General features: G+C 45.5%; 3 protein-coding genes and 1 pseudogene across 14 annotated transcripts; 2 read left to right on the top strand and 2 right to left on the bottom strand.

Moving 5' to 3' along the window:
- LOC123148590 (uncharacterized) lies at positions 1-3,563 on the bottom strand. The gene is made up of 3 exons (XM_044568046.1): positions 3,259-3,563; positions 2,432-2,707; positions 1-998 (listed from the first exon to the last, which is right to left on the bottom strand). The coding sequence occupies exons 2-3, from the start codon at positions 2,692-2,694 to the stop codon at positions 161-163; spliced, it is 1,101 nt and encodes a 366-aa protein (XP_044423981.1). The 5' UTR covers positions 2,695-2,707; positions 3,259-3,563; the 3' UTR covers positions 1-160.
- A 5,349-nt stretch (positions 3,564-8,912) lies between these two features.
- LOC123148592 (uncharacterized) lies at positions 8,913-19,024 on the bottom strand. 12 transcript variants are annotated; one of them, XM_044568057.1, is made up of 6 exons: positions 18,777-19,024; positions 17,861-18,135; positions 15,005-15,803; positions 14,268-14,330; positions 13,103-13,198; positions 8,913-9,242 (listed from the first exon to the last, which is right to left on the bottom strand). In XM_044568057.1, the coding sequence occupies exons 2-4, from the start codon at positions 18,121-18,123 to the stop codon at positions 14,316-14,318; spliced, it is 1,077 nt and encodes a 358-aa protein (XP_044423992.1). In that variant the 5' UTR covers positions 18,124-18,135; positions 18,777-19,024; the 3' UTR covers positions 8,913-9,242; positions 13,103-13,198; positions 14,268-14,315. The 12 variants fall into 12 exon arrangements, with proteins under 12 accessions (XP_044423992.1, XP_044423993.1, XP_044423990.1 ...); XM_044568058.1 differs by having other exon boundaries at positions 14,222-14,330; XM_044568055.1 differs by having other exon boundaries at positions 14,755-15,803.
- On the top strand, positions 9,580-13,119 carry LOC123148591 (probable LRR receptor-like serine/threonine-protein kinase At3g47570; annotated as a pseudogene).
- Positions 19,025-19,631: 607 nt separating the features above from the next.
- On the top strand, positions 19,632-22,662 carry LOC123150328 (protein DWARF AND LOW-TILLERING-like). Its single transcript, XM_044570193.1, has 2 exons — positions 19,632-19,773; positions 20,016-22,662. Exon 2 carries the CDS (start codon positions 20,357-20,359, stop codon positions 22,238-22,240), a length of 1,884 nt encoding a protein of 627 aa, XP_044426128.1. The 5' UTR covers positions 19,632-19,773; positions 20,016-20,356; the 3' UTR covers positions 22,241-22,662.
- Positions 22,663-22,889: the final 227 nt, after the last annotated feature.

Here is a 22,889-nt window from a genome sequence, read left to right on the forward strand (position 1 = left end):
TGATAGCGTATCTGCCTTGGGTTTAATTTTGAACTCCTTCGTAACTTTATATTTCTACAACATGATTGGTGCAAAAGTACATAACTAAAGAGTATCACTAAATACTGTAACCGTTCTTCCAGCCTAACGTTTACAACAGGTGCTGACAGTAAAAGATATTCTACTGCATGAAGAACGGGATTACAAAGTTATCCATCTTCTGTTTTCTCTCAAGCTCTTCCTTCTCAGCGATCTGCTTCAGTGTAGTCCACCCTTTTCTTTTCCGCTTCCTTAAACTACCAGCTGGCTGACTAGAATCACCTGGTGCAGATTTGGTATTCGAAGCTGACTTGCTATAACTTCCAGGGGTCTTCCCAGCAACGGAACCACAATTCTGTCCTTTGCTGTTCAGTGTACTTTTAGTCTTCAATGGTTCTTCTGAAGCTATAGGCGCAGTCACGTCCACCAGTTTGCTCTTCCGAGGAGTAACAAAGTTTGACCCAACTAGAAATTCTGCTTGGGAAGTGACATCAGGTTCACATGTTGTAGTATTTTTGGAAGCCGCGGGCTCAATTCCATTCATACATTTATCTCCTAACAGACCACAATCCACCATTGAGGAAACTCCCCCTTTCTTCTCCATTTTAGATTCTCCAGGAAGATTAGATTTTGGCACATTACCTTGTTTATCCTTTTCAATAGTGGATGTTTTCAACCTGGATGATTCCAGTTGCGAGGCTGCTGTTACAGAATGCTCAATCCCCTTTTTAGTAGTTATTACTGTTGGCATATTGACTCCTTTCAACATTATGCTGGTGCTAACGGGTTTTCTTGATGACAACAGGCCCTTCACGATACCCTTTCCACTACCCCGTATCAGGTTTTCGTCTCCACAGAAATGGCATGCATAGACAACACTGTTTTGGCCAGGATTTGACTTCTTGCGCCGCTTTCCATTCTTTTTGTTGTTCTTTATGCGGATTGTGCAGTTGAAGCCTGGCTGCAAGATTGATTCACACCTGCAATATTTAAATAGTCTTTATTCAGAGGTCTGATAAACATACTGCAGATTGGAGATGTTTCTTACAAAGTTGGTGCTAGTGTTGTGAATTGATATATTCTGAAGGACCTTTTTTGCAAACTTGCTAAATGAAAGGACTGTGAATGTGCTGCTATGAGCTAAACACATAATTCCAAATATTCCTCAGACACAAAAGAAAGTTTTTAGCAGTATTACTAAAGACTAAGGCGTATGAAAAATAAATTGATATATACATACATACAAACATAGCAATGTGCCAGATCTCAGATCAAAAGTTAAGCAAGACAAACTTCGTGCTAATTTTCACTAAGCCGGAATACTCATACAACATTATCAGTGCAGTTTTTTTTTATTTCCAGTTCTTCTATGTTAGTAAGCTCACATTCACAATCAGCTACGGTGCATTCCGGTAAAAAAACCAATGTAACATGCAAAATGCTGGTCCTGTGAAAATGGACGACCAATAACCTTCCCATCCTTTCTCTCGTTTTTATGTAGTTCACTGTTTTGAACACAAGATGCTTCACTCAAATTTGTATGTTCAATCATATATTTTTTTGGCCTTACGACCACTCATCTAAAGATTATCTGTATGTCAAAGATTGCTCTCAATGAATAAAACATCTTCTTCAAAGCTATAGGAGACAGTATCTCAGCAACAGTGGGTACTGAAAACAAGACAGAAATCACTGGAATAAAGTGGTACCCCTTAATCAACGTAAGTAGACAAAAATTGTTGTTTTGTGAGTATCAGGACAACAACAAAGCCTTTAGTCCCAAACAAGTTGGGTAGGCTAGAGGTGAAACCCATAAGATTTTGGGTTTCATCTCCATAAGAGTGGCTCAGTTTTGATGTTGGCTTGCCAAGCCTATCACAACTCTCCTCCTTTACCCGGGCTTGGGACCAACTATGTTGAGACAACATAGGCGGAGTTTTGTGAGTATCAGGAGTTTAGCAGAAATCCAACAAGTGCTTGAACTAATATATTACATTGAGAAACTTTGAGAAAGGTAATTGCAAGTCCAAGCAAACATGGATCCAGCAAGCTAATTGTACAGCATAGTTAACACAATACTTCGCGGGTAAACCGAACATGTCAACTGTATGTGTATATACTGATACCTAGGGTCCTTGGACTTAGATGGCTTCTTCTTAGGATCTCAGGCTGGAGGGAACATACTTATAATGTGCTTATTTCTTCAAGTCTCAGCTTGCCACATTACAATATGCAGACATGCTACTTTGCTAGAAAAAGCATTCATCCAAAAACAATGTAATGGCACAAAGTTGAACACAAATAAATTATAACAGAAGTTAAAATGCGAAGATAATAGTCAGATTGATACAGTCAAACAATTAAACACATGAATGGAGCATTTTAAGACTAGACAGTAAGTTGTAATTCTCACCTCTGGCAAAGAAAGGTGGAGGCGCCTATAGGGATCCCGGCCGCCTCGGCATTCGTGGCGAGGCGGCGGCCTAGCAGGGCCCCGATCGAGCCAACTCCCACCTCCCCGCTCGCCCACGCCCCCAACCGCTGCAGGTGCTGGACCCTCAGCAGGGAGGGCGGGTCGGCCTGCGTCTTCCCAGAGGTCTCCTCCCGGAGCGACACGGCCTGGTTCATGGGCCTGGATGCCGAGGAAGGGCCAGCGTTGCCCGGCTTCTTCCCCATGTAGAATTTTTTTCTGGTAACGCAGAGGGTCGATTAGGTACACAAATATGGGCATCTATTTCAGCACGAGACATCGCATATTGCACTAACATGTCCCCACGTCTAATCTAAGAAGCCCTAAACGGCCTAATATAACAAATCCACGCAGAAGATGCAAATAAGATGAAAAACAATAAGTAGAGTACTCCCTCCGTCCCATAATATAAGAGCGTTTTCGACACTATCTTATATTATGAGACGGAGGGAGTATATAATAATATCAGTGGCACAGCAATGCCATACTAGGCACATGTGTCTACCATTTATTTTTCGCAAGATACTCTAATAATCACATAGTATGTGGTGGTCTGTAATAAATCGAAGATGTAATCAAGCAATTTCAGAACTAAGGCAGTGCATCGTCCTTTCATGCGTGCAACACAACAGGTAGTCGTCTAGTGCTGACAATCAACAGATATGCCGCAACGGCATTGCTCATAGGCATTCTGCCGAACACCTGACATGCACATAACAGAGTGACACATAAGAAAAAGGCAGCAAGGGTGAAAGGCAGAGATTACATACAGATACAGGTGCAGCTCACGGGGAGAGGAAGTTGTCGGTCGGCGAGGAACAGAGGTCGAGAATGGGCGGCGTACGCCTACGCGTCCGGGGCAGGATCGAGGCGGCCCACTGCGCGCGTGGAGAGCCGAGGCGGCCCGTGCGTCCAGGAGAAAGATCGGCGACGACCGGGTCGGAGATGGGCAGAGGCGGGGGCGGGGGATAGGCCGGAGCAGGGCCGGCGCCAGGCAGGGGGCGGCGCGGCGTGCTTCTGAGCAGTGCGTTGGCCGTGGCTGCTAGGTGGAGACGCTGATTGGGCCTTTGGGCCTGGGCCTGGGCCTCCAACACTAAAAAGAAGGCACTCCTCCGCCAAAACCAGGACTTTTTTTACATTGTGGCCAATGATGTATTTTATATTGATTTTAAATTGCTTTAACAATCAAACGCCACACTAAAAATAGGTGCTCCTGGCCCTGGAAATCGAGCATACAAACGCCACACTCGACCAATCCGAGTCAGGCAAAAAAAAAATGGAAATGTTAACGCCCACACGTGTGAGCGTTTGCACATCACCCACACGTCTCCATCACCACTCATTTTGCCACGTATTAATAGATGACATCAGCAGAATTTTTTTTGGTTTTCGGCTTAAAAATATTGTATCTCCTAAATAAAAAAGCGAACTAAAAATCCGTTTTCATCATTAAATCCCTCTCGACAAGATCTTCAAAACTAGACCCCATGTTGATATGTTTCGACGAATTTTTTTTTTGCCAGAAGTTGCCACGATGTTTACACTGCAGTTACCATAGGGCTTAAACTAAAGTTACCATGTGGCAATTTTAGTTTGTAGATCATGGCAATTTTAGTATTTTGATGATGGCAACTCCAGTACTTTGACCATGAAATTTATTTTTTTATGAACCATGACAATTTTACGTGCATGTATCATGGCAATTTTAGTTTATGGTTCATGGCAAGTCTAGTTTCTTAGTTCCCCGTTTTATAAATGTCAAAATTTACTTTTAAATGTAGAAGAAAATAGCTGAAACATATCATGGCAACTTCAGTGTAAACATCATGGCAATTCATATGCAATAGACATGGCAACTTTTACTCCAATTTTTTTTTCATCAAAACATATCAACATGGGATCTAGTTTCGAAGATCTCATCGCGAGGGATTTAATGGTGAAAACGAATTTTCAATCGGATTTTTCGTTTAAGAGATAAAAAAATTTAAAAACTGAAAATCCAAAAAAATTCCTACATGCATGCATGCGATGACGTGGCAATCTGTTTACATTAGAGACGTGTGGTGCGTCTCCCTTCCTGCCACACGTGTGGCAGTTAGCGCGACCCAAAAAAATTGTGGCCAACGTATTTTATATTCATTTTAAATTGCTTTAAAAACAAATGTAGGGAAATCTTATACTGAGTAAATAGTTCAAAAGTTAGATAAACAGGTTTTAAAAAAGTGTAAAAAAAATAGCTCGGGTCATCTGTAAAATAAATGTTCTATAGAAAAATAAATCCGTAGAAGATGCCCATGTGTTATGGCGAGTGATTATAACATCTCTTTTGTGAAAAAGAAAAGTTCCCATGAAAAAGAATGTATTATCACTTTCTATGAATTGTGTGTATGCCAAACCAGAAGTTCATGAGGGTGTGTCCTTTGCTTCCTTCATTCCCCTCTCCCTCTGTTTCCAATTTTTATCTTCGTGATGATCAAGTTCTCAGCCAATCGGCGACGCTAAACGTATGGCACGGTCAGAGACTACTTACAATCCTTTTTTTTTTTTGAAGAAAAGGGCCCAGCCCCGATTCCATTGCAAAGCAAAGAAATCAAACCAGTACAATTCCGAAGAGTTACAACACCTACAGACTACAGCAAAATAACAACAGCAGGAGAAATCGAGCGACTAGTTGTCAGCTATTATAAGGAAGACAGGCACAAACAGACTAGGAATTAAACCAGCCACATCCCCTGTCTAGCTACCAACATCAGAGCCACATGCTCAACTAAAACTCAAAACTCCTCAGCCTGGATCCGGACACATTAGCGGTAACGGCGCTTTGATCAGGATCTCCAGCTCCCGCGCCATGTCCTGGATTTGCTTTTTAACAGGGTCTGCAGACAACGGTTCCCATCGTGCAGCGTACGAGGCAGTCTTGCGCCACAGCCCCTGTATATTGATCTATTTGGCATGGTTAAAAATCAAATCATTTCTGGTATTCCAGATGGCCCAGAGACCGGCTGCATGCACAATATTAGTAGCACTCATTTTGGTCCCTCTAAACCAGCAGTCCGCAAAGGAAATCATGTTGGATGTACCTCTATATCCAGTAATTTTAGAAATGTTTCTCCAGAATTCAGTCGCAACATCGCAGCCAAAAAATAGATGGTGACAAGATTCACTACACGAACAAAAGGGGCAAGAAATGTCAGGGACATTTTGCCTTTTGCCCAAGTTGTCCCTAGTTAAAATCTTGTTGTTAATCACCAACCAAAGAAAAATATGGATCCTGGCAGGGATCTTAATTTTCCACACAGCAGGAGTGTTATTAGGTAACACACCCCTAAAATTAACTACGTTATATAAGGATTTAACAGAGTAAACCCTGCTGGAATTAAGATTCCAGATAAGAGAGTCATCAGTCTCAAAAAAAGTAATGGATCAAGCAATCTCTAACAGCTCAAACCACAGAGACAAAAGCTCACTGGAGAAACATCTCCTAAATGAAATCTTAAGGTTATGGCCGTCCCACACTTGATCTAAGGTGCAATCATGTTCATTGGCTATATTATATAAGTCCCAGTAAAGAGTTGCTAGGGGGGCCGAGCCAAACCAATGGTCCTCCCAAAACCTAACTTTCTTACCATTGCCAACCTTCCAGGAGTAACCAAACTTAGTAGCTTGGGCAGCCCAAAGAACACCTTTCCAAAAAGGTGAAGCACCTAGAGAAGGACAGTTAAAAATGTTCGGGGACTGGGTATTGTACTTAGCATCAATGATGCTTTTCCAGATCTTACCCTCATCTCTATTATATCTGCTGACCCAAGAAGTAAGCAGACATAAATTCATATCAGACAGGTCAGTAATCCCCAGCCCACCATACACTTTCTTCATAGTTAAGGACCCCAGCTAGCCAGCTGGTATTTGTGATGCCCTTCATAATCATCTCAAAAGCAATGGGCTAGCTGAGAGTTAATGAGCTTAATAGCCCACTTAGGGAATTTAATATAACCCATTAGATACGCAGGGATGCTGGCTAGGCAAGCTTGGACCAGAATCAGCCTTTTATCAAAAGATAACAGCCTCCCTCTCCAGCCAGCAGCTCTTTTAATAATAGTGTCTACTAAAGGCTGGAGGTCCTCTCTTCTAATTTTAGAGTAATGGAGAGGAGCACCCAGATACTTAATAGGAAAAGCACCAAGTTTACAGCCTAAAGACTGAGCAAAACTAGTAGCCTCATCTCTATCAATGTTAATAGGCACCAGATCACATTTATGAAAATTGATCCTCATACCAGAAAGTTGCTCAAAACAAGAGAGGAACCACTTCAAATTTTTAGCATGTTCTAAATTATTATGTGAAAACAAAAGGATCAGCATATTGCATGCTAATGACCCCAGCTGGGTTAGAAGGAGGAAAAACTCCAGCAATCATGCCCTGATTAGCTGCTTTGGCTAGTATTCTAGTGAATACATCAGCTGCAAGGTTGAAAAGCAAAGGAGAGGCAGGGTCACCCTCCTACAATCCTATTTTTCATAATATAGCAATGAAATGTGATGGTTTCTAAACAAGTACGGTACAAAAATTCTTTCCGTTCAGTAAGCAGACTCCCTGAAACAGGAGCAGTGGGGTACCATGCCAAGGATAGCAAGCATGGCTGGACACACATAGTGGTGCGCGGGTCCATGGATCTCTAGACTGTTCACCGGTGTCTCTTGTTTTCTCTCTCTCTCTCTCTCTCATCATAAGATGAGTATAATGACGGTATTTTAGAGGTGAGTGTATGTCAGTATGCATAAGTTGTATTGTGTTAAAAAAACAGAAAACAATCTTCTCTTAGTTTAGGTATTTTTTTGCAAATCATATTTAGGTAAGTATTAATAGGTTACGAGGTCTTGGTGGAGCGGATAGGGGCTCGATGCATGCGGGTCTTCCTCCGGTCAGATCTGACGACCTTGGCTACCTTGATTTTTTTTCTTTCATTTTTGCAAACAATTCATCATTTTCATCACATTCACCCTCCACATCATGAAACTCATCACTGGAAGTACTAGGGATGAACAAGGGAGGATTTTGCTTAGGCGTTACCTTAACCTTGCCCGACGAAGCATGTTGCTTCACATCATCCACAACCGCCTTGGCCATTAAGCATTTGTGAGAGTTGCCCTTGTGGTCCTTCATGTTGTTATACTTGTTGACAAGTCTCAGTGTATTTTGGGAATCTTGGGATACGCCGGCAACACCACCAACATCATCAAACAACAACAGGTAGCCGTGTGGCCCTTGGTGGCGCCATGATTCTCCATAAGCTTCCCGATGCAAAACTTTTTTCTGCGAATTTTCCTAAAAAAATCAACTCCATAAAATTGATCTTCCGAAAGTTCAAAAGAAAGTAAAAAACAATAATTGTCACTCGAAATTGGATTCATAGATTAATGTTGTAATACGGAATGGCTTGGAGTGTATCTCTCCATCGTCGGTGAAGAAAACCCCTGTCTTGAACTATCAATATTGAGACATACTTTTTCGTTATACCCGCAAGTTATTTTTATTGTAACCCAGTTACGGTTTGTTGTTATATGGTATTCTCATGGTCCAAGGACATAAGCAAAAGTTAACATTTTATATGAAAATACCAACAACATAGTGACGGTATGATCTCGCGGTAATTCATAACTTGGGTCTATCCAACATTGTTGTTTCGATAACAATGTGTTCTCTCATTATTGTTGGTATCCTCGTTACTTTAACAATGCCCATGATCAAGAAAACATGATCACTATCAATACATGAGCTAGTCCTAGAGGCATGACTAGGGACGAGAATCAATGCAATCATAGCACAAAAATATAAACTTAATTATGAACATAGCATATTTTCAAAACCAGTTTTACTACCTTATGCCCACATAGGTATCTGCGGCCAAGCATGGACAGAGGTATTGCTGCCACCTCCCTCCTCCTTGGCACATCAATCTGTTCTAGCCACCGGTTTTAGAGGATAACATCCTCCACGCCTTCCCGTGGAGCGCCACCACCACCGGCGACATCGCACTCAGTCTTGATGACCTTGTCAGTTAAGATGAAACGGGCGAACATTCTATGCATGCACACATAGCGCAGTGGAGCCGATCTACCACTACAATGCACATCTAGTAACTGTCTGCTTTGATCAATGCACAGTGATCATAGCAATGTGCATTTTTATGATCAATGCATTGATGAAAGAAAGCAATGCGATGATCACATAGCAATCGAAGCAATATGTCTACATATCAGTGAGCAATCATACCAATCAGTCTAGTCATGAACACACACTATGATCCTAGCAATGGACCAATGAACAATCTGCAAATCGGAAGAAGCAACTGCCATTCCATTCCATTCCATTTTGAATGGACTGACTATTGCAAGTTCCATCTGTCCAACCAAACACATCAACATAAACATAACCAATCCATTCCATTTTGTAGTTGAAACAAACTGAAGAACGGAACCGACCGATTCCTATGGAATGGAATCATTACATTACATTACACTTGGTTCTCGAACCAAACACACCCTAACAGGACATCAAAAGAGCAGAGCCGGAAGGCATTCGCTGCCTGTAAAACAAGCATGTGTGTGTGCTGCTCTGCTCCTCCTCTGTTTTTGCTTCTGTCCATTTGCTGGAGCAGCTTTCATGCGCATGTGTGGGCATCCACCGGGAACAAGGTGAGAGAGTGAGGCTCTTGCCAACATATAACCTCTTCCGAAGACGTATTAAACTTACCCTGCAAAAAAAGAAGAAAAAAAGACGTATTAAACTTACAAAGAAAGTGTGTTCCTCGCCTATTGATTTTCATACATGCTAGCCTAGGCATGTTGTTAATATGTCACTTTCAAACACGGGGGAGATTTCTGTCGTGCCGTGCTTAGTGGAATTAATCATCGCTTAGAGTCCTTTGTGATTGCCGGCAGATGGACTAAAGTTTGACTAGTAGCGATTAGGCATTCCAAAAAGAATGGTTAGCAGCCCAATACGTCCGAAAGTCCGTGGAAACCTCATACGAACCGCACTAGATATCACCAGCAAAGCTAGATGAATGAACGTCAGGCAGAAGCAGCTCAATGGCCACCGCATCCATTTCCAGAGTCCTACTTCTTCTATCAGCCTTCTCTTTAGCTGCTCTAGGCACTTCTTCCCCGACTCCAACCAACGGCAACGGCAGCGACACAGACCTTGCCGCGCTGTTGGCTTTCAAAGGCCAGCTTTCCGATCCTCTCGGCATCCTTGTCAGCAACTGGACCACCGGCACGTCTTTCTGCCACTGGATCGGTGTCTCGTGCAGCTCACGGAGGCGGCGCGTCACAGCTCTGCACCTCACCTACATACCCCTCCATGGATCGCTCACTCCTCAGCTTGGTAACCTCTCTTTCCTCTCGGTCCTTAACCTCACCAGCACAAACCTCACCAGTTCAATCCCTGATTCTATAGGGAGATTGCATCGCCTAAAATATCTAAACTTCAGGTTCAATGGCCTCTCGGGTAGGATCCCACCCACTATAGGAAACCTCACCAGGCTTCAGGTTCTTACCCTAGGCTTTAACAGTATCTCTGGTCCGATCCCGGTCGAGCTACAGAACCTACACCATCTCAACTCCCTATATCTGCAGCATAATTCCCTCGCCGGCACCATACCGGTCAATCTGTTCAACAACACAGCAATGTTGACTGTTCTAGACATTGGCAACAACAGCTTGTCCGGAGCAATACCGCCTTGCATCGTGTCCTTAGAAATGCTAGAGTTACTGGACCTGCAAGTAAATCATCTTGCAGGTCCGGTGCCCCCAGCCATCTTCAATATGTCCAAACTGCATTCTTTATGGCTCGGTGACAACTACAACTTAACTGGCTCTTTCCCAACCAACTCAAGTTTTAATCTACCATCGCTAGAAAAAATCATCCTTCAAAACAACGGTTTCACAGGTCAGATCCCACTGGGGCTCATGTCTTGCCAGTACCTTCAAATTATTGCCCTTTCAAGCAATTCATTTGAGGGTCTTGTGTCAACATGGTTGGGCAAGTTGACCAATCTCCGTTACCTTTTATTGGGTGGGAATGAGCTTTTTGGTCCAATCCCAGTTGCTCTCAGCAACCTAACTTCACTGTATGCCCTAGACTTGTCATTCTGCAAGTTGGCAGGATCCATTCCGGCTCAACTTGGACAACTTGGCCAGCTATCCGAATTGCACCTTGCCAGTAGTCATCTATCAGGTGCAATTCCACCTACCCTCGGCAATTTATCTCAACTAACTTACCTTGATTTGCAAATAAATCCACTGTCTGGATCCATACCAGCAACACTTGGCAACATTGCAACTTTGAACATGCTTATTCTAACGGATAACAATTTAGAGGGGAATCTGGGCTTCCTATCAGATCTTTCCCGTTGTAGGGATCTCCAACTCCTTTTCATAGAGGGAAATTCATTCACCGGACCCATCCCTAACCACGTGGGAAACCTCTCTACACAGTTGATCACTTTTCATGCAGGTCGCAACAAGTTAACCGGTGGACTTCCAGCTACTTTCTCAAACTTATCCAACCTTGAATGGTTAGATATTTCAAACAACCTACTCACCGAGGCAATCCCAGAGTCCATTACTACAATGAAAAATTTGGTGCTTCTTAACCTCTCTCGAAACAGTATCTTGGGCCCAATACCAACACAAATTGGCATGCTCGTGGGTCTACAAAAGTTGTTTCTCCAAGGAAACAAATTCATTGGCTCTATACCAACCAGCATCGGCAACCTTAGCATGTTGGAATACATTGACTTGTCCAATAACCAAATAAGTTCAAAGATACCGACAAGCTTATTCCAGCTTGATAAACTCATCCAGCTATTTCTTTTCCAAAATTTCCTTGCTGGTGCATTACCGACCAATGCTGATGGTCTAATACAAATCGATCGAATGGACATTTCTTCCAACTTCTTGACAGGAACCATCCCACAATCATTTTCTCTACTTAGGATGCTAACCTACCTAAATATGTCACACAACTCGTTCAATGGCTCAATCCCGGCCCAGACCAGCTTCAAAGGTTAACCAGCTTAGCAACATTAGACCTCTCCTCCAATAATCTTTCCGGCAGAATTCCCAAGTTCCTTGCCAATTTTACCTACTTGACTACATTAAACCTCTCATTCAATAGGCTAGAAGGACAAATACCAGGGGGAGGTGTTTTCTCAACCCTCACATTGCAATCTTTGATTGGGAATGCTGGACTATGTGGTGTTCCACGCTTGGGATTTTTGTCATGCCTTGCCCAATCCCACTCAAGCAGTAGGCATTTGCTGGAATATCTGCTCCCTGCTGCCATTGTAGCTTTTTGTGGTATTGCTATCTTCGCATACCTATTGATAGGAAGAAAGCTTAAACAGCAAGATGTTGTTAATGCCTCAGCCGATCCGATTGATTCTGTAATACGCCATCAGTTAGTCTCCTACCATGAGTTAGTTCGTATCAATGATATTCAGTGATGATAAGATGTTGGGGTCTGGAAGCTTTGGAAAAGTTTTCAAGGGACAACTGAGCAACGGTTTGATGGTTGCAATAAAAGTCCTAGACATGCAGCTGGAGCAGGCTATCAGAAGCTTCAATACTGAGTGTGGTGTATTGCGCATGGCACGACACCGCAACCTCATAAGGATACTCAACACCTGTTCCAACTTGGACTTCAGAGCACTTGTGTTGCCGTACATGCCTAATGGTAGTTTGGAGATGCTCCTACACTACCCTCAAGGCTCAACATATTTGGGGTTCCTTGAGAGGCTAGGCATCATGCTTGAAGTGGCACTGGCAATGCAGTACCTGCACCATGAACACCATGAGGTGGTCTTGCACTGTGACTTGAAGCCTAGCAACGTGTTGTTCGATGAGCACATGACGACACATGTGGCAGACTTTGGCATCGCAAGGTTGCTACTCTGGGATGACACCTCTGTGATCTCTGCCAGCATGCCTGGGACAATTGGCTACATGGCACCAGGTACTTGTCTAGACCTTGTAATTAAGCCTGCTCGGTCTATTGTTGTTAAGCCCTTTTGGTCAACCAATCATGCCTTAAATTTCCTTTCATGAATTCCTTGAGCAGAGTACGGGTCCCTTGGAAAAGCATCACGGAAGGCTGATGTGTTCAGCTATGGGGTCATGCTCCTTGAAGTCTTCACTAGAAAGAGACCAACCGATGCCTTTTTCAATGGAGATCTAAGCCTTAGGCAATGGGTTTTTGAAGCGTTTCCTGCGGAACTCGTCCATGTTATAGATGTCCATCTACTCCAAGGCGCTTCTGGCTGCAGCTTTGAAGGGTTTCTAGCGCCAGTATTCGAGCTGGGTTTGCGCTGCACCAGCTTCGCACCTGACGACAGGATGACGATGAGCGATGTGGTTGTGATGCTGGAGAAAATAAAAAAGGAATATGCTAAATCAGCACTTGAACAGAGTCATGCATCCGAATGATTCATCACTCTCGCCTATCTGTGTATGGATGCATCTGCCCTGCATAGGTACTGAGAATAGCATCCATTGTGAAACGAATGTTTTCCTATTTTTAATTGTAAAACTGATCAGAGAAAATGAGAGGTACCCTGAATATAATGTGCAGCTTCCTCACGTTTTGTCAATTATCTGAGTTACCCTGCCTCTGTTTCACATGAATGCAACCTGGAGCCTACTCCAATAACTGCGAGGTGTTGTAGCAGTGAGAAGGTCAGTAAAAATGAAGTCCTGGAAAATCAAAATATGTGCAGGAAAAAGAAAACCACGAAAGAACAGAAAAATAATTGGATGGACAAAGAAAAGGGGAAAAAGCTCACTAGAAAATTAAAAGTGAAGTAGAAAAAAAGTTTGTCAACCAAAAGCGACTACTCCACACTCTTGGGGGTGTTCTTCCGCCCCGTCAATAGTAACGACATAGGGGTGTCGCCCGACAGTCATTGCTTACAACTGCTGTCTTAACCGCTGGTGCTGACGAACACCACCGACGATTCCAGTGACCTATCAGTGCATGTTCAATTTAGTTCATTCAGCTATGACATTGGTCATCAGCCATCAGGTGGCGCTTGCCTCCGAACTAATCTATATTCAGTGAATTATAACACTAAAAAAATGGAACATTGGATTTTCAAGGATACTAAATCTCAACACGAATCCTAATCTCAACACAGATCCTAAGTTCATAACATGCATGCATGTAGCTATACATAGCTCTACGTCCGGAATGCCACCGGACGCATGCACGGCTCGCTAAGCTCATGAGCAAGCGCGATCTCGTAGGAGCGAGTTCCAGAAAAAAAGTATGTTTGTTCCAAAAAACTGAGAAGTATATAAATAATTGTTGCTGACCGTCTAGTTCATTTCAGATCATCCACCAACCAATCATTTTGTTTACCTAGATGAGTGTTGTACTGATTGGTTTGCAGAAGCAAATCATGACATTTTCAATTGGCCGATGCCATCTCCGTTGTGCTATTTTATAGTACTTTCAGTATTCTGAATCGTTTGATGTTTTGATGACAGGAAAACAAATGATAGTCAGCTACTACTATATGTTCAAGCACGGAAAGAAATGTGATTTAAAGTGACAATGTAACTGTGAATCATCAGTCTGACGCTGTTATGCCAGTATGTTTGGAACACTAGTTTCATGCCAAATCTACAGGATTCAGGCATGAGATGCCCCAAGAACTAAAGGTGGATGCTATACCAGGTCAACTAAAGAAGTGCCATACAAATCAGTCTCAAGATGTTACCAAATCCAGACTGGTGGACTGCATGTATAACTCCAGTCCATAGCATGATCACTCTGATGGTGTCTGATACAAACAAAGGAATACTTAATTAGCAACAAAACTGTTTACATAGCAAGAACAAACTCTGAAGAAATCATGCTGATGCGGTACAGAAATAAGAGCAAAACTGTAATTATGGAAGTGCCCTTGTCTTGAATCAGGTTATAGATTCATCAAATAGTTCACAGATGTTACTACTACACTGGTGCACTAGTACACATGCAATTTCAATTTACTTTCTGACGGCGTAGGTCATGATGAAGAACATAGCCAATTCACATGTCAGGAATTGTTAGCCAATTTTGATCCCAAAAAGAAAAAGAATTGTGTGGCATCTGGAGCACAACTAGCAACCTGGATCTGAATATAATATGGAAAAAAACAGCATGAATGGATCTCTGGATTATTAATCCTTTAGCCAAGAACAAAGCAGAGTACTTGACTTTACCTTCAGATTGGCAGCTCGAGCCAAGCACGCCTACATTGCTTTCATTCTCCTTTGACTGATAGCTATCTACCTTAGGTTTAATTTTGAATTTCTTGGTAACTTTATATTTCTTTCATACTACTGATGACATGATTGGTGCAGAAGTACAAAACTAAAAAATACCACTAAAAATGTAACAGTTCTTCCAGCCAAACGTTTACAACAGGTGCCAACTGTAAAAGATATTTTACTGCATGAAGAACGGGATTACAGAGTTATCCATCTTCTCTTTTCTCTCAAGTTCGTCCTTCTCAGCAATCTGCTTCAGAGTAGTCCACCCTTTTCTTGCCCGCTTCCTTGAACTGCCAGCTGGCTGAGTAGAATCACCTGGTGCAGACTTTTTATTTGATGCTGACTTGCTATAACTTCCAGGGGTCTTGGCAGCAACTGAACCACAATTCTTCGCTTTATTGTTCAGTGTACTTCTAGTCTTCAATGGTTCTGCTGAACCTATAGGCGCAGTCACTTCCGCCAGTTTGCTCTTCAGAGGAGTAACAAAGTTTGACCCAGCTAGAAATTCTGCTTGAGAAGTGACATCGGGTTCACATGTTGTAGTATTTTTAGAAGCCGCAGATTCAATTCCATTCACACATTTATCATGTGCGCTTTCTACTTCGATTTTCTGCAGGATGTCTTCGTGTGCAGCCGCTAACTGACCATGATCCACCATTGAGAAAACTGCCCCTTTCTCCATTTTATAATCTTCAGGAGTGGATATTTTCAACCTGGATGCTGCTGTTACAGAATGCTCGATCCCCTTTTTAGTAGTTACTGTTGGCGCGTTCATAGTTTCTCCTTTCAACATTGTGCTAACAGGCTTTCTCGATGCTAACAGGCCCTTCACGATACCCTTTCCACTACCCCGTATCAGGTTTTGATCTCCACAGAAATGACATGCATAGACAACACTGTTTTGGCCAGGATTTGACTTCTTGCGCCGCTTTGCTTTCTTTTTGTTGTTCTTTATGCGGATTGTGCAGTTGAAACCTGGCTGTAAGATTGATTCACACCTGCAATATTCGAATAATCTTTCTTCAGAGGTACATTTAAGGCTTATTGATATGGACAAAGGTACAGAAATAGAAAACAAAATGCAGCATAAATAACAAACTGCATTAATCACATATATAATCTATAAATGTACAAGAATACCGCCGACCCTTCAACCTGGCCACTTATAAACATACAGCAGATTGGAGATGTATTGGTGTTAGTGTTGTTAGTTAATAGTATATTCTGAAGGAACTTTTTGCAAACTTGCTAAATGAAAAGAGTCTGAATGTGGTGCTCTGAGCTAAACACATAATTCCAAATATTCTAGCATTACTACAAACTGTAAGGCGTACTAAAAATAAATTGATACATACATACATACATAGCACTATAACAGATCTGAGATCAAAGGTTAAGCAAGACAGACAAGTTTGCGGTAATTTGCTCTAAGACGGAACACTCATACAACATTATCAGCACAGTTTTCTATTTCCAGTTCTTGTATGCTGGTAAGCTCACATTTTGACAATACAAGGATCCAGAGCCATCAGCTAAGGTGCATTCCGGTAAAGAACCAATGTAACATGCAAAATGTTGGTCCTGCAAATTGGACGACCAATAACCTTCCCGTCCTTTCTCTCGCTTTTGTGTAGTTCATTGTTTTAACCACAAGATGTTTCACTTAAATTTTGCATGTTCAATCATTTTTTTGGCCTTACGACCACCCATCTAAACATTATCTCTACCTGACAGATTGCTCTCATTGAATAAAACAAGTTTTTCAAAGCTATAGGAGACAGCATCTCAGCAACAATGGGTGCTGAAAACAGAACAGAAATCACTGCAATAAAGTGGTACCACTTAATCAATGTAAGCCAACAAATATTGTTGCTTAGTGAGTGTCAGGATTTTAGCAGAAAACAAGTAAATGCTTGAACTGATATACTGCATTGAGACACTTTGAGAAAGGTAATTGGAAGTCCAAGCAAACATGGATCCAGCAAGATAATTGTACAGCATATAGTTAACACAATTGTAGACCGATTTCAACATGTCAACTGTATGTGTATATATTGATACTGGGGTCCTTGCACTTAGTTGGCTTCCTCTTAGGATCTTAGGATGGAGGGACCTAGTTCTAAACAGCTCCCGCTGGCAGCAACTTATGGCTCTATCTCTGCCTGCTACCTCTGCCTATGATATGCTGCTACTACGATATGGAAGGAAGAGAGGAAAGCATAAATCAAACAAATAAGTCAGCACGGCAGAGGATTGGAAGGAACGGATGAAAGCACAAATCATGAGTTCAGCAAGGAGCGGAGAGGGCAGATGAGAATATCACTCAGGAGAGCAGCAACGGCCGTTGTTGTGGCCCCCAGTCACTCCGGCATTGGCCTGACAAGGTTAGGCTTTGTAACACCCAGGAGGTGACTCGGTCTGGAGGCTGCGCGGGCAGGGACTAAGATTTTGAGTCGCATGAATCAAGGGGGTCAATTTGCCGAGATTAGTCAGTGACTAGTCAACCAGTTACTTGACTGTGCCAACCAGTACAGTCAATGTGCCCAGTCGACACCTAAGGTAGGACTGGTACACTGTCGCTCAACTCTTAATCATTTGGCGGAAGTTTCCATTAGATATTTCAAATAAGACTTTCCATGTAAAAAGTGAAAACAAAACTGAGATACATCTCATTCACTCAGTCATTCTGTTACAGTTTTGCCTATGTGAACAAAAGAACAAAACTCGGGTAATAAGCCCCTAATACTTCCCCACTTATCCAATCAAATATTATCAGCAATGGCCTAAGAGAGAGAAAATTTACTGTATTGCCCGTTGGAGAGCTCATACAATGTGTTTGTTTCTCGAAGTCTCAGTTTGCCACATCACAAGATGCAGGCATGCTACTTTGATAGAACAAGCATTTGTCCAAAAACAATATAATGGTACATAAGTCGCACACAAATAAACTATAATAGAATTTCAAATGGGTGGATAACAATCAGATTGATACGGTCAAACAATTAGACACATGAATGGAGCATTTTAAAAATACACAGTAAGCTTTAACTCTCACCTCTGGCAAAGGAAGGTGGAGGCTTCAATGGGAATCCCAGACGCCTCGGCGTTCGTGGCGAGGCGGTGGCCCAGCAGCGCCCCGATCGAGCCAACTCCCGCCTCCCCACTCGCCCATGCCCCCAGCCGCTGCAGGTGCTGGACCCTCAGGAGGGAGGGCACGTCGGCCTGCGCCTTCCCGGAGGTCTCCTCGCGGAGCGACATGGCCTGGTTCATGGGCCTGGATGCCGAGGAAGGGCCAGCATTGCCCGGCTTCTTCCCCATGTAGAAAAGTTTCTGGTTATACAGAGGGTCAACTAGTTAGACAAATCTAGGTATCTCCTCCACAATAAGAAATTGCATATTGTAGTAACATTTCCCAACATCTAAGAATCCATAACTGGCCTAACAAAATAAATCCACTCAGAAGGTGCAAATAAGATGAAAAACACTAAATAGAGAATATAAACAGCAGGTTCAGTATAGCAAGCCAGCACCATTGCCACAACAGGTGGCCACCGCGCGCGCCCAGGGATGGTGATATAAGCTGAAAAGGCTCGACAATCAATTTCTCCCTAGTATTATAAATTAGTCATATGCAGCTACCCATAGGAATTTTTCTGAACACCTGGCATGCACATGACAGAGTGACACATAAGAAAAAGAACAGGTAACCGGCAAAGATCTGTGGGTTGAGCCAGGATTGAGGCAAACCCCAGGCCAAAAAAAATGGGCAACATAACTTTTTTCCCAGCAAAATTCTTCTAGTTCTACGACATAAAAAACTGCTGACACAACACTGCATCAGTTTGAGTAACAGAAGCTGATAAGTGGTGATAAACATAATTCATTTCAATTCAGTTTCACCCTTCATATACAATGTTGAAATACAGTGGAGAGAGGAACTCAAACGCATCAATTTGGCACAAAAAATTTACCCAATCCTGGCGCAGCAGCACTGCGGAGCAGTCGGGAACGGCGGCCGCCGGCCGGGGCCCGGGGCTGAGGCAGGAACGGTGACTCTGGTCGCCGGTCAGCGAGGTTAGACACAAGCGCCCCGCGGAGTAGCGCAGGACGGCGGGGCGGGGCGGCGGCGGACGCCGGACGAACTGGAGATATCGAGAGGCAGAGGCGGTGCGAGCGGCTAGGTCGAGCAACAGGGAGAAACAGGCCCTTTTTGCCTGGGCTGTGCTGCACTCAAGTCCGAACTAGGGCCCAATAGAAAATTTATATCGGTAAACAGGCCGAAAAAATCCTGGGCCCAGGCCACAAACGCCACACTCAACCGATCTGAGCGTTGCTATTCTAAAAAAAAACTGAGCGTTGCTAAAAAAAACGTCTGAGCCAGACAAAATAAAAATTATTGTGTTTATCTCAAAATGAATATTGTGGCCAGTGTATTTTATATTTACTATAAGGGGCTTTAAAATGCCAAATATATGAAAATCTTAATGACTAAATAGTTCGGAATTTATATAAAATAGGTTTCAAAAGCTGTTTCGTACAAAAATCAGCAATATTTTGGGTCATTACAAAGAAAATGTTGTATGGGAAAAGAAATCTACGTGCGCCGTGCCGTGGTGGGCGCCCCAACGGTAGGAAACGGACGGGCCCCTGCGGCTGACAGCCCGGGCCCGCGCCCGCAACGGTCACATTGACCAGAAGCGAGGCAACGGTCCGATCCCCTCGGCCGTCCGTGCTCGATCCGACGGCCTAGCGCGGCGCCTCGGGGTTCCCGCCCGCTGTCGAGGCCGTTTCCTCCTTTTCCCCGGGCTTCTTCTTCCTCCCCTCCCCAATAGGTAGTAGAGTGGAATAGGTAGTAGAGTGGAGGTGAGGTGAGATCATCAGAAGAGGAGTGAGAGCCAGCCACAGTCATAGAGTGAGGAGAGGGATAGGATAGTGAGTGAGAGTGACAAGGTCGTCAATGGCGAGGAGGTAAGAACAGTGTGGTGTAGGATACAAGAGTGAGCGCCAACAACCCATCCACGCATCGCATCACATCCATCCATCCACCCTAGATTTTTCTTGTAGGATTTCTTCTCCCTTCTTCTCTGTTTTTATCTATCTTGATCTTGGGGAAGAAAAATTGATGGAGGTCTTCTTTCTCCCTAGATGTTATAGGCCATTCTTTCTTCTTTCCACCTAACGATTCGTTGATTCGTTGATTCTTTCTGCAGAGTCCAAAATCCACAACCACTGAAAATTCTTTCCTGCATATACAGCAGATACACAAACATATTACATTCTTTTTTCAGTTTCTTTTCTTCTCTCGTTTTCCTTCTTTGGACTGACAAATTCTTTCCAAGAACGCCAACTTTCCCCTGTTTTTCGGTCCACATCCATCCATCCATCCATCCATCCATTCATATACCACACCTCACTGAAGCTCGAGCTGTAGCCACACACATATCAGAGAGAGATTCGAGAGTGAGTGTGATCAGCAAAGCAGAGGAGGAAGAAGAGGAGGAGGAGGAGTTACATTGCACTGCTGAATCCGCTGGTGACGCCTGTCTCAGGGATGTTGGCAGGCTGCTCCTCCTTGTCGTCCAGGCATCAGATGAGCACGGCGCAGCGACTACCATGCGGCTTCTCCAAGCGGGGCGGCCGCGGCGACTCGGCAGTCCCCGGCGCCGCCCCCCGCGGCGTGCCGGGCGGCGACGGCCGGGGAGGCAACGGCACCTGCTCCTTCCGCGCGCACCCGGCGCCGCCGGTCACCCAGGCCGTGTCCTGGGGCGCCAAGCCGGAGCCCTCCGTCGTCGGCGACGGCGGCGGCCGGGAGATGCGGAGCAGGGCCGTCAAGCGCGCGCACGAGGGTGAGTCGGCGGCGGAGGAGTACGGCGCCCCCGCCGTCCGCGCCAAGCGGACGCGGATGGGCGCCGACGGCGACGAGGTATGGTTCCATCAATCCATTGCAGGGCCGGCGGCCATGATGCAAGTGGCCGCCGGGGAGGGGGGAGGGGAGGAGGAGGTGGCGGAGGAGCAGAAGGTGTTTCTTGTGCCGAGTGCTGCGGCCTTCCCACACGGCATGGCGGCCGCCGCGGGGCCGTCGTCGCTGGCCGCGGCCAAGCAGGAGGAGTTCAGCAAGTCGCCGTCCCACTCATCGTCCTCGTCGGGCACGGACGGCGGCTCCTCGGCCATGCTGCCGGTTGAGCCTGCTGGCGTGAGGAGCTTCGTGGTGCCCGAGGCGGAGCGGGAGGCGCTGGAGCTCGTGGGCGCGCTCACCGCGTGCGCCGAGGCCCTCGCCGGCTGCCAGCACGACGCCGCCAACTACTACCTGGCGCGGCTCGGCGAGACGGCCTCGCCGTCCGGGCCCACGCCGCTGCACCGCGTGGCCGCCTGCTTCGCCGAGGCGCTCGCGCTCCGCGCGGCCAACATGTGGCCGCACGTGTTCGACGTCACCCCGCCGCGCGAGCTCACCGACGCCGCCTTCCACGACGACGACGACGCCCTGGCGCTGCGGGTGCTCAACAGCGTCACCCCGATCCCGAGGTTCCTCCACTTCACCCTCAACGAGCGTCTCCTCCGCGCCTTCGACGGCCACGACCGCGTCCACATCATCGACTTCGACATCAAGCAAGGCCTCCAGTGGCCGAGCCTCCTGCAGAGCCTGTCAACGCGGACGCCGCAGCCGCCGGCTCACGTGCGGATCACCGGCGTCGGCTCGTCGAGGCAGGAGCTGCAGGACACCGGCGCGCGCCTCGCACACGTGGCCGCCGGGCTGGGGCTCGCCTTCGAGTTCCACGCCGTGGTGGACCGGCTCGAGGACGTGCGCCTCTGGATGCTCCACGTCAAGCGCGGCGAGCGCGTCGCCGTGAACTGCATCCTCGCCGCGCACCGCCTGCTCCGCGACGAGACCGGCGGCGCGCTGTCCGACTTCCTCGGCCTCGTGCGCAGCACGGGCGCCGCCGTCCTGCTCCTCGGCGAGCACGAGGCGGCGGGGCTGAACGCCGGGCGATGGGAGGCGCGGTTCGCGCGCGCGCTGCAGCACTACGCCGCGGCGTTCGACGCGGTGGGCGCCGCCGGCCTGCCGCCCGCCAGCGCGGCCAGGGCCAAGGCGGAGGAGATGTTCGCGCGGGAGATCCGCAACGCGGTGGCGTTCGAGGGCTCCGACAGGTCGGAGCGGCACGAGAGCTTCGCCGGGTGGCGGCGGCGCATGGAGGACGGCGGGTTCCGGAGCGCCGGCATCGGCGACCGGGAGGCGATGCAGGGGCGGATGATCGCGAGGATGTTCGCGCCGGGCAAGTACGGCGTGCACCCGCAGGGCGACGGCGAGGGGCTCACGCTCTGGTGGCTCGACACCCCGCTCTACACCGTGACGGCGTGGACGCCGGCCGGCGACGGCGCAGGAGGCAGCGCGACGGTGTCGGCATCCACCACAGCATCACATTCTCTGCAGAGCTGAACAGGAAGTGAAGAAGAAACAAGAAAGAACTGAACTTTTTCAGTGGTTCTTTTGCTAGTGAGACTCATTCATTTTGTTAGTTCATAATACAATCTGACCAAATTCTTTTATACATTCATTCATTCATCACCACCATCAACAAAGATGTAGTAGCTTTTCTCTTTTGGTTTACAGTGATATGATAGGAGGAAAAAAATTCAATTGTTATTAGCTAGCTATGTAGTAATAATTCTTCATTCTTTTGGCTGTCGATCCCTGCAAGAATCAGCTGCTTGTAGAAGAAGAAGCAGCAGGGACATTTCACAGCATTAATACATTCTTTTCAGCCATTATATGGAACTTGTAATCTTTGTTCAGATTCAGAAATGAAATGGAATCATCAATAGACATCAATCCTTCCATGTTGTGTGTTGGATTAGATATTTTTTTTCTTGTCTGAATCTCATGTGGTGTTCGTGTTCCAGAATTCAGAGAGATAAACTGCACAGATTCAGAGAAGCTCACTCTTGTTATACGAAACCATCTCCGTTCAGAGTCGGAAAGGAAATGGAACCAACCGTATGCTGCATATAAATTTGTGTATCATCTGAAATGTTTGTGTTTGTCCATCCCATGGAGACAAAAAAGTAATGAAATCCTGTATGCATAA

Source organism: Triticum aestivum, chromosome 7A, assembly GCF_018294505.1.
Source record: "Triticum aestivum cultivar Chinese Spring chromosome 7A, IWGSC CS RefSeq v2.1, whole genome shotgun sequence".
NCBI lineage: Eukaryota > Viridiplantae > Streptophyta > Magnoliopsida > Poales > Poaceae > Triticum > Triticum aestivum.

What these genes read in the sequence shown, in the direction of transcription:
- LOC123150328 (XM_044570193.1), top strand. Translation starts at nt 20,357, where the DNA reads ATGTTGGCAGGCTGCTCCTCCTTGTCGTCCAGGCATCAGATGAGCACG.
- LOC123148590 (XM_044568046.1), bottom strand. Translation starts at nt 2,694, where the DNA reads ATGGGGAAGAAGCCGGGCAACGCTGGCCCTTCCTCGGCATCCAGGCCC. An exon ending in TCCACCTTTCTTTGCCAGAG is followed by an intron (nt 999 to 2,431) that starts GTGAGAATTACA and finishes TAAATATTGCAG; the next exon opens with GTGTGAATCAATCTTGCAGC.
- LOC123148592 (XM_044568055.1), bottom strand. Translation starts at nt 18,123, where the DNA reads ATGGGGAAGAAGCCGGGCAATGCTGGCCCTTCCTCGGCATCCAGGCCC. An exon ending in TCCACCTTCCTTTGCCAGAG is followed by an intron (nt 15,804 to 17,860) that starts GTGAGAGTTAAA and finishes CGAATATTGCAG; the next exon opens with GTGTGAATCAATCTTACAGC.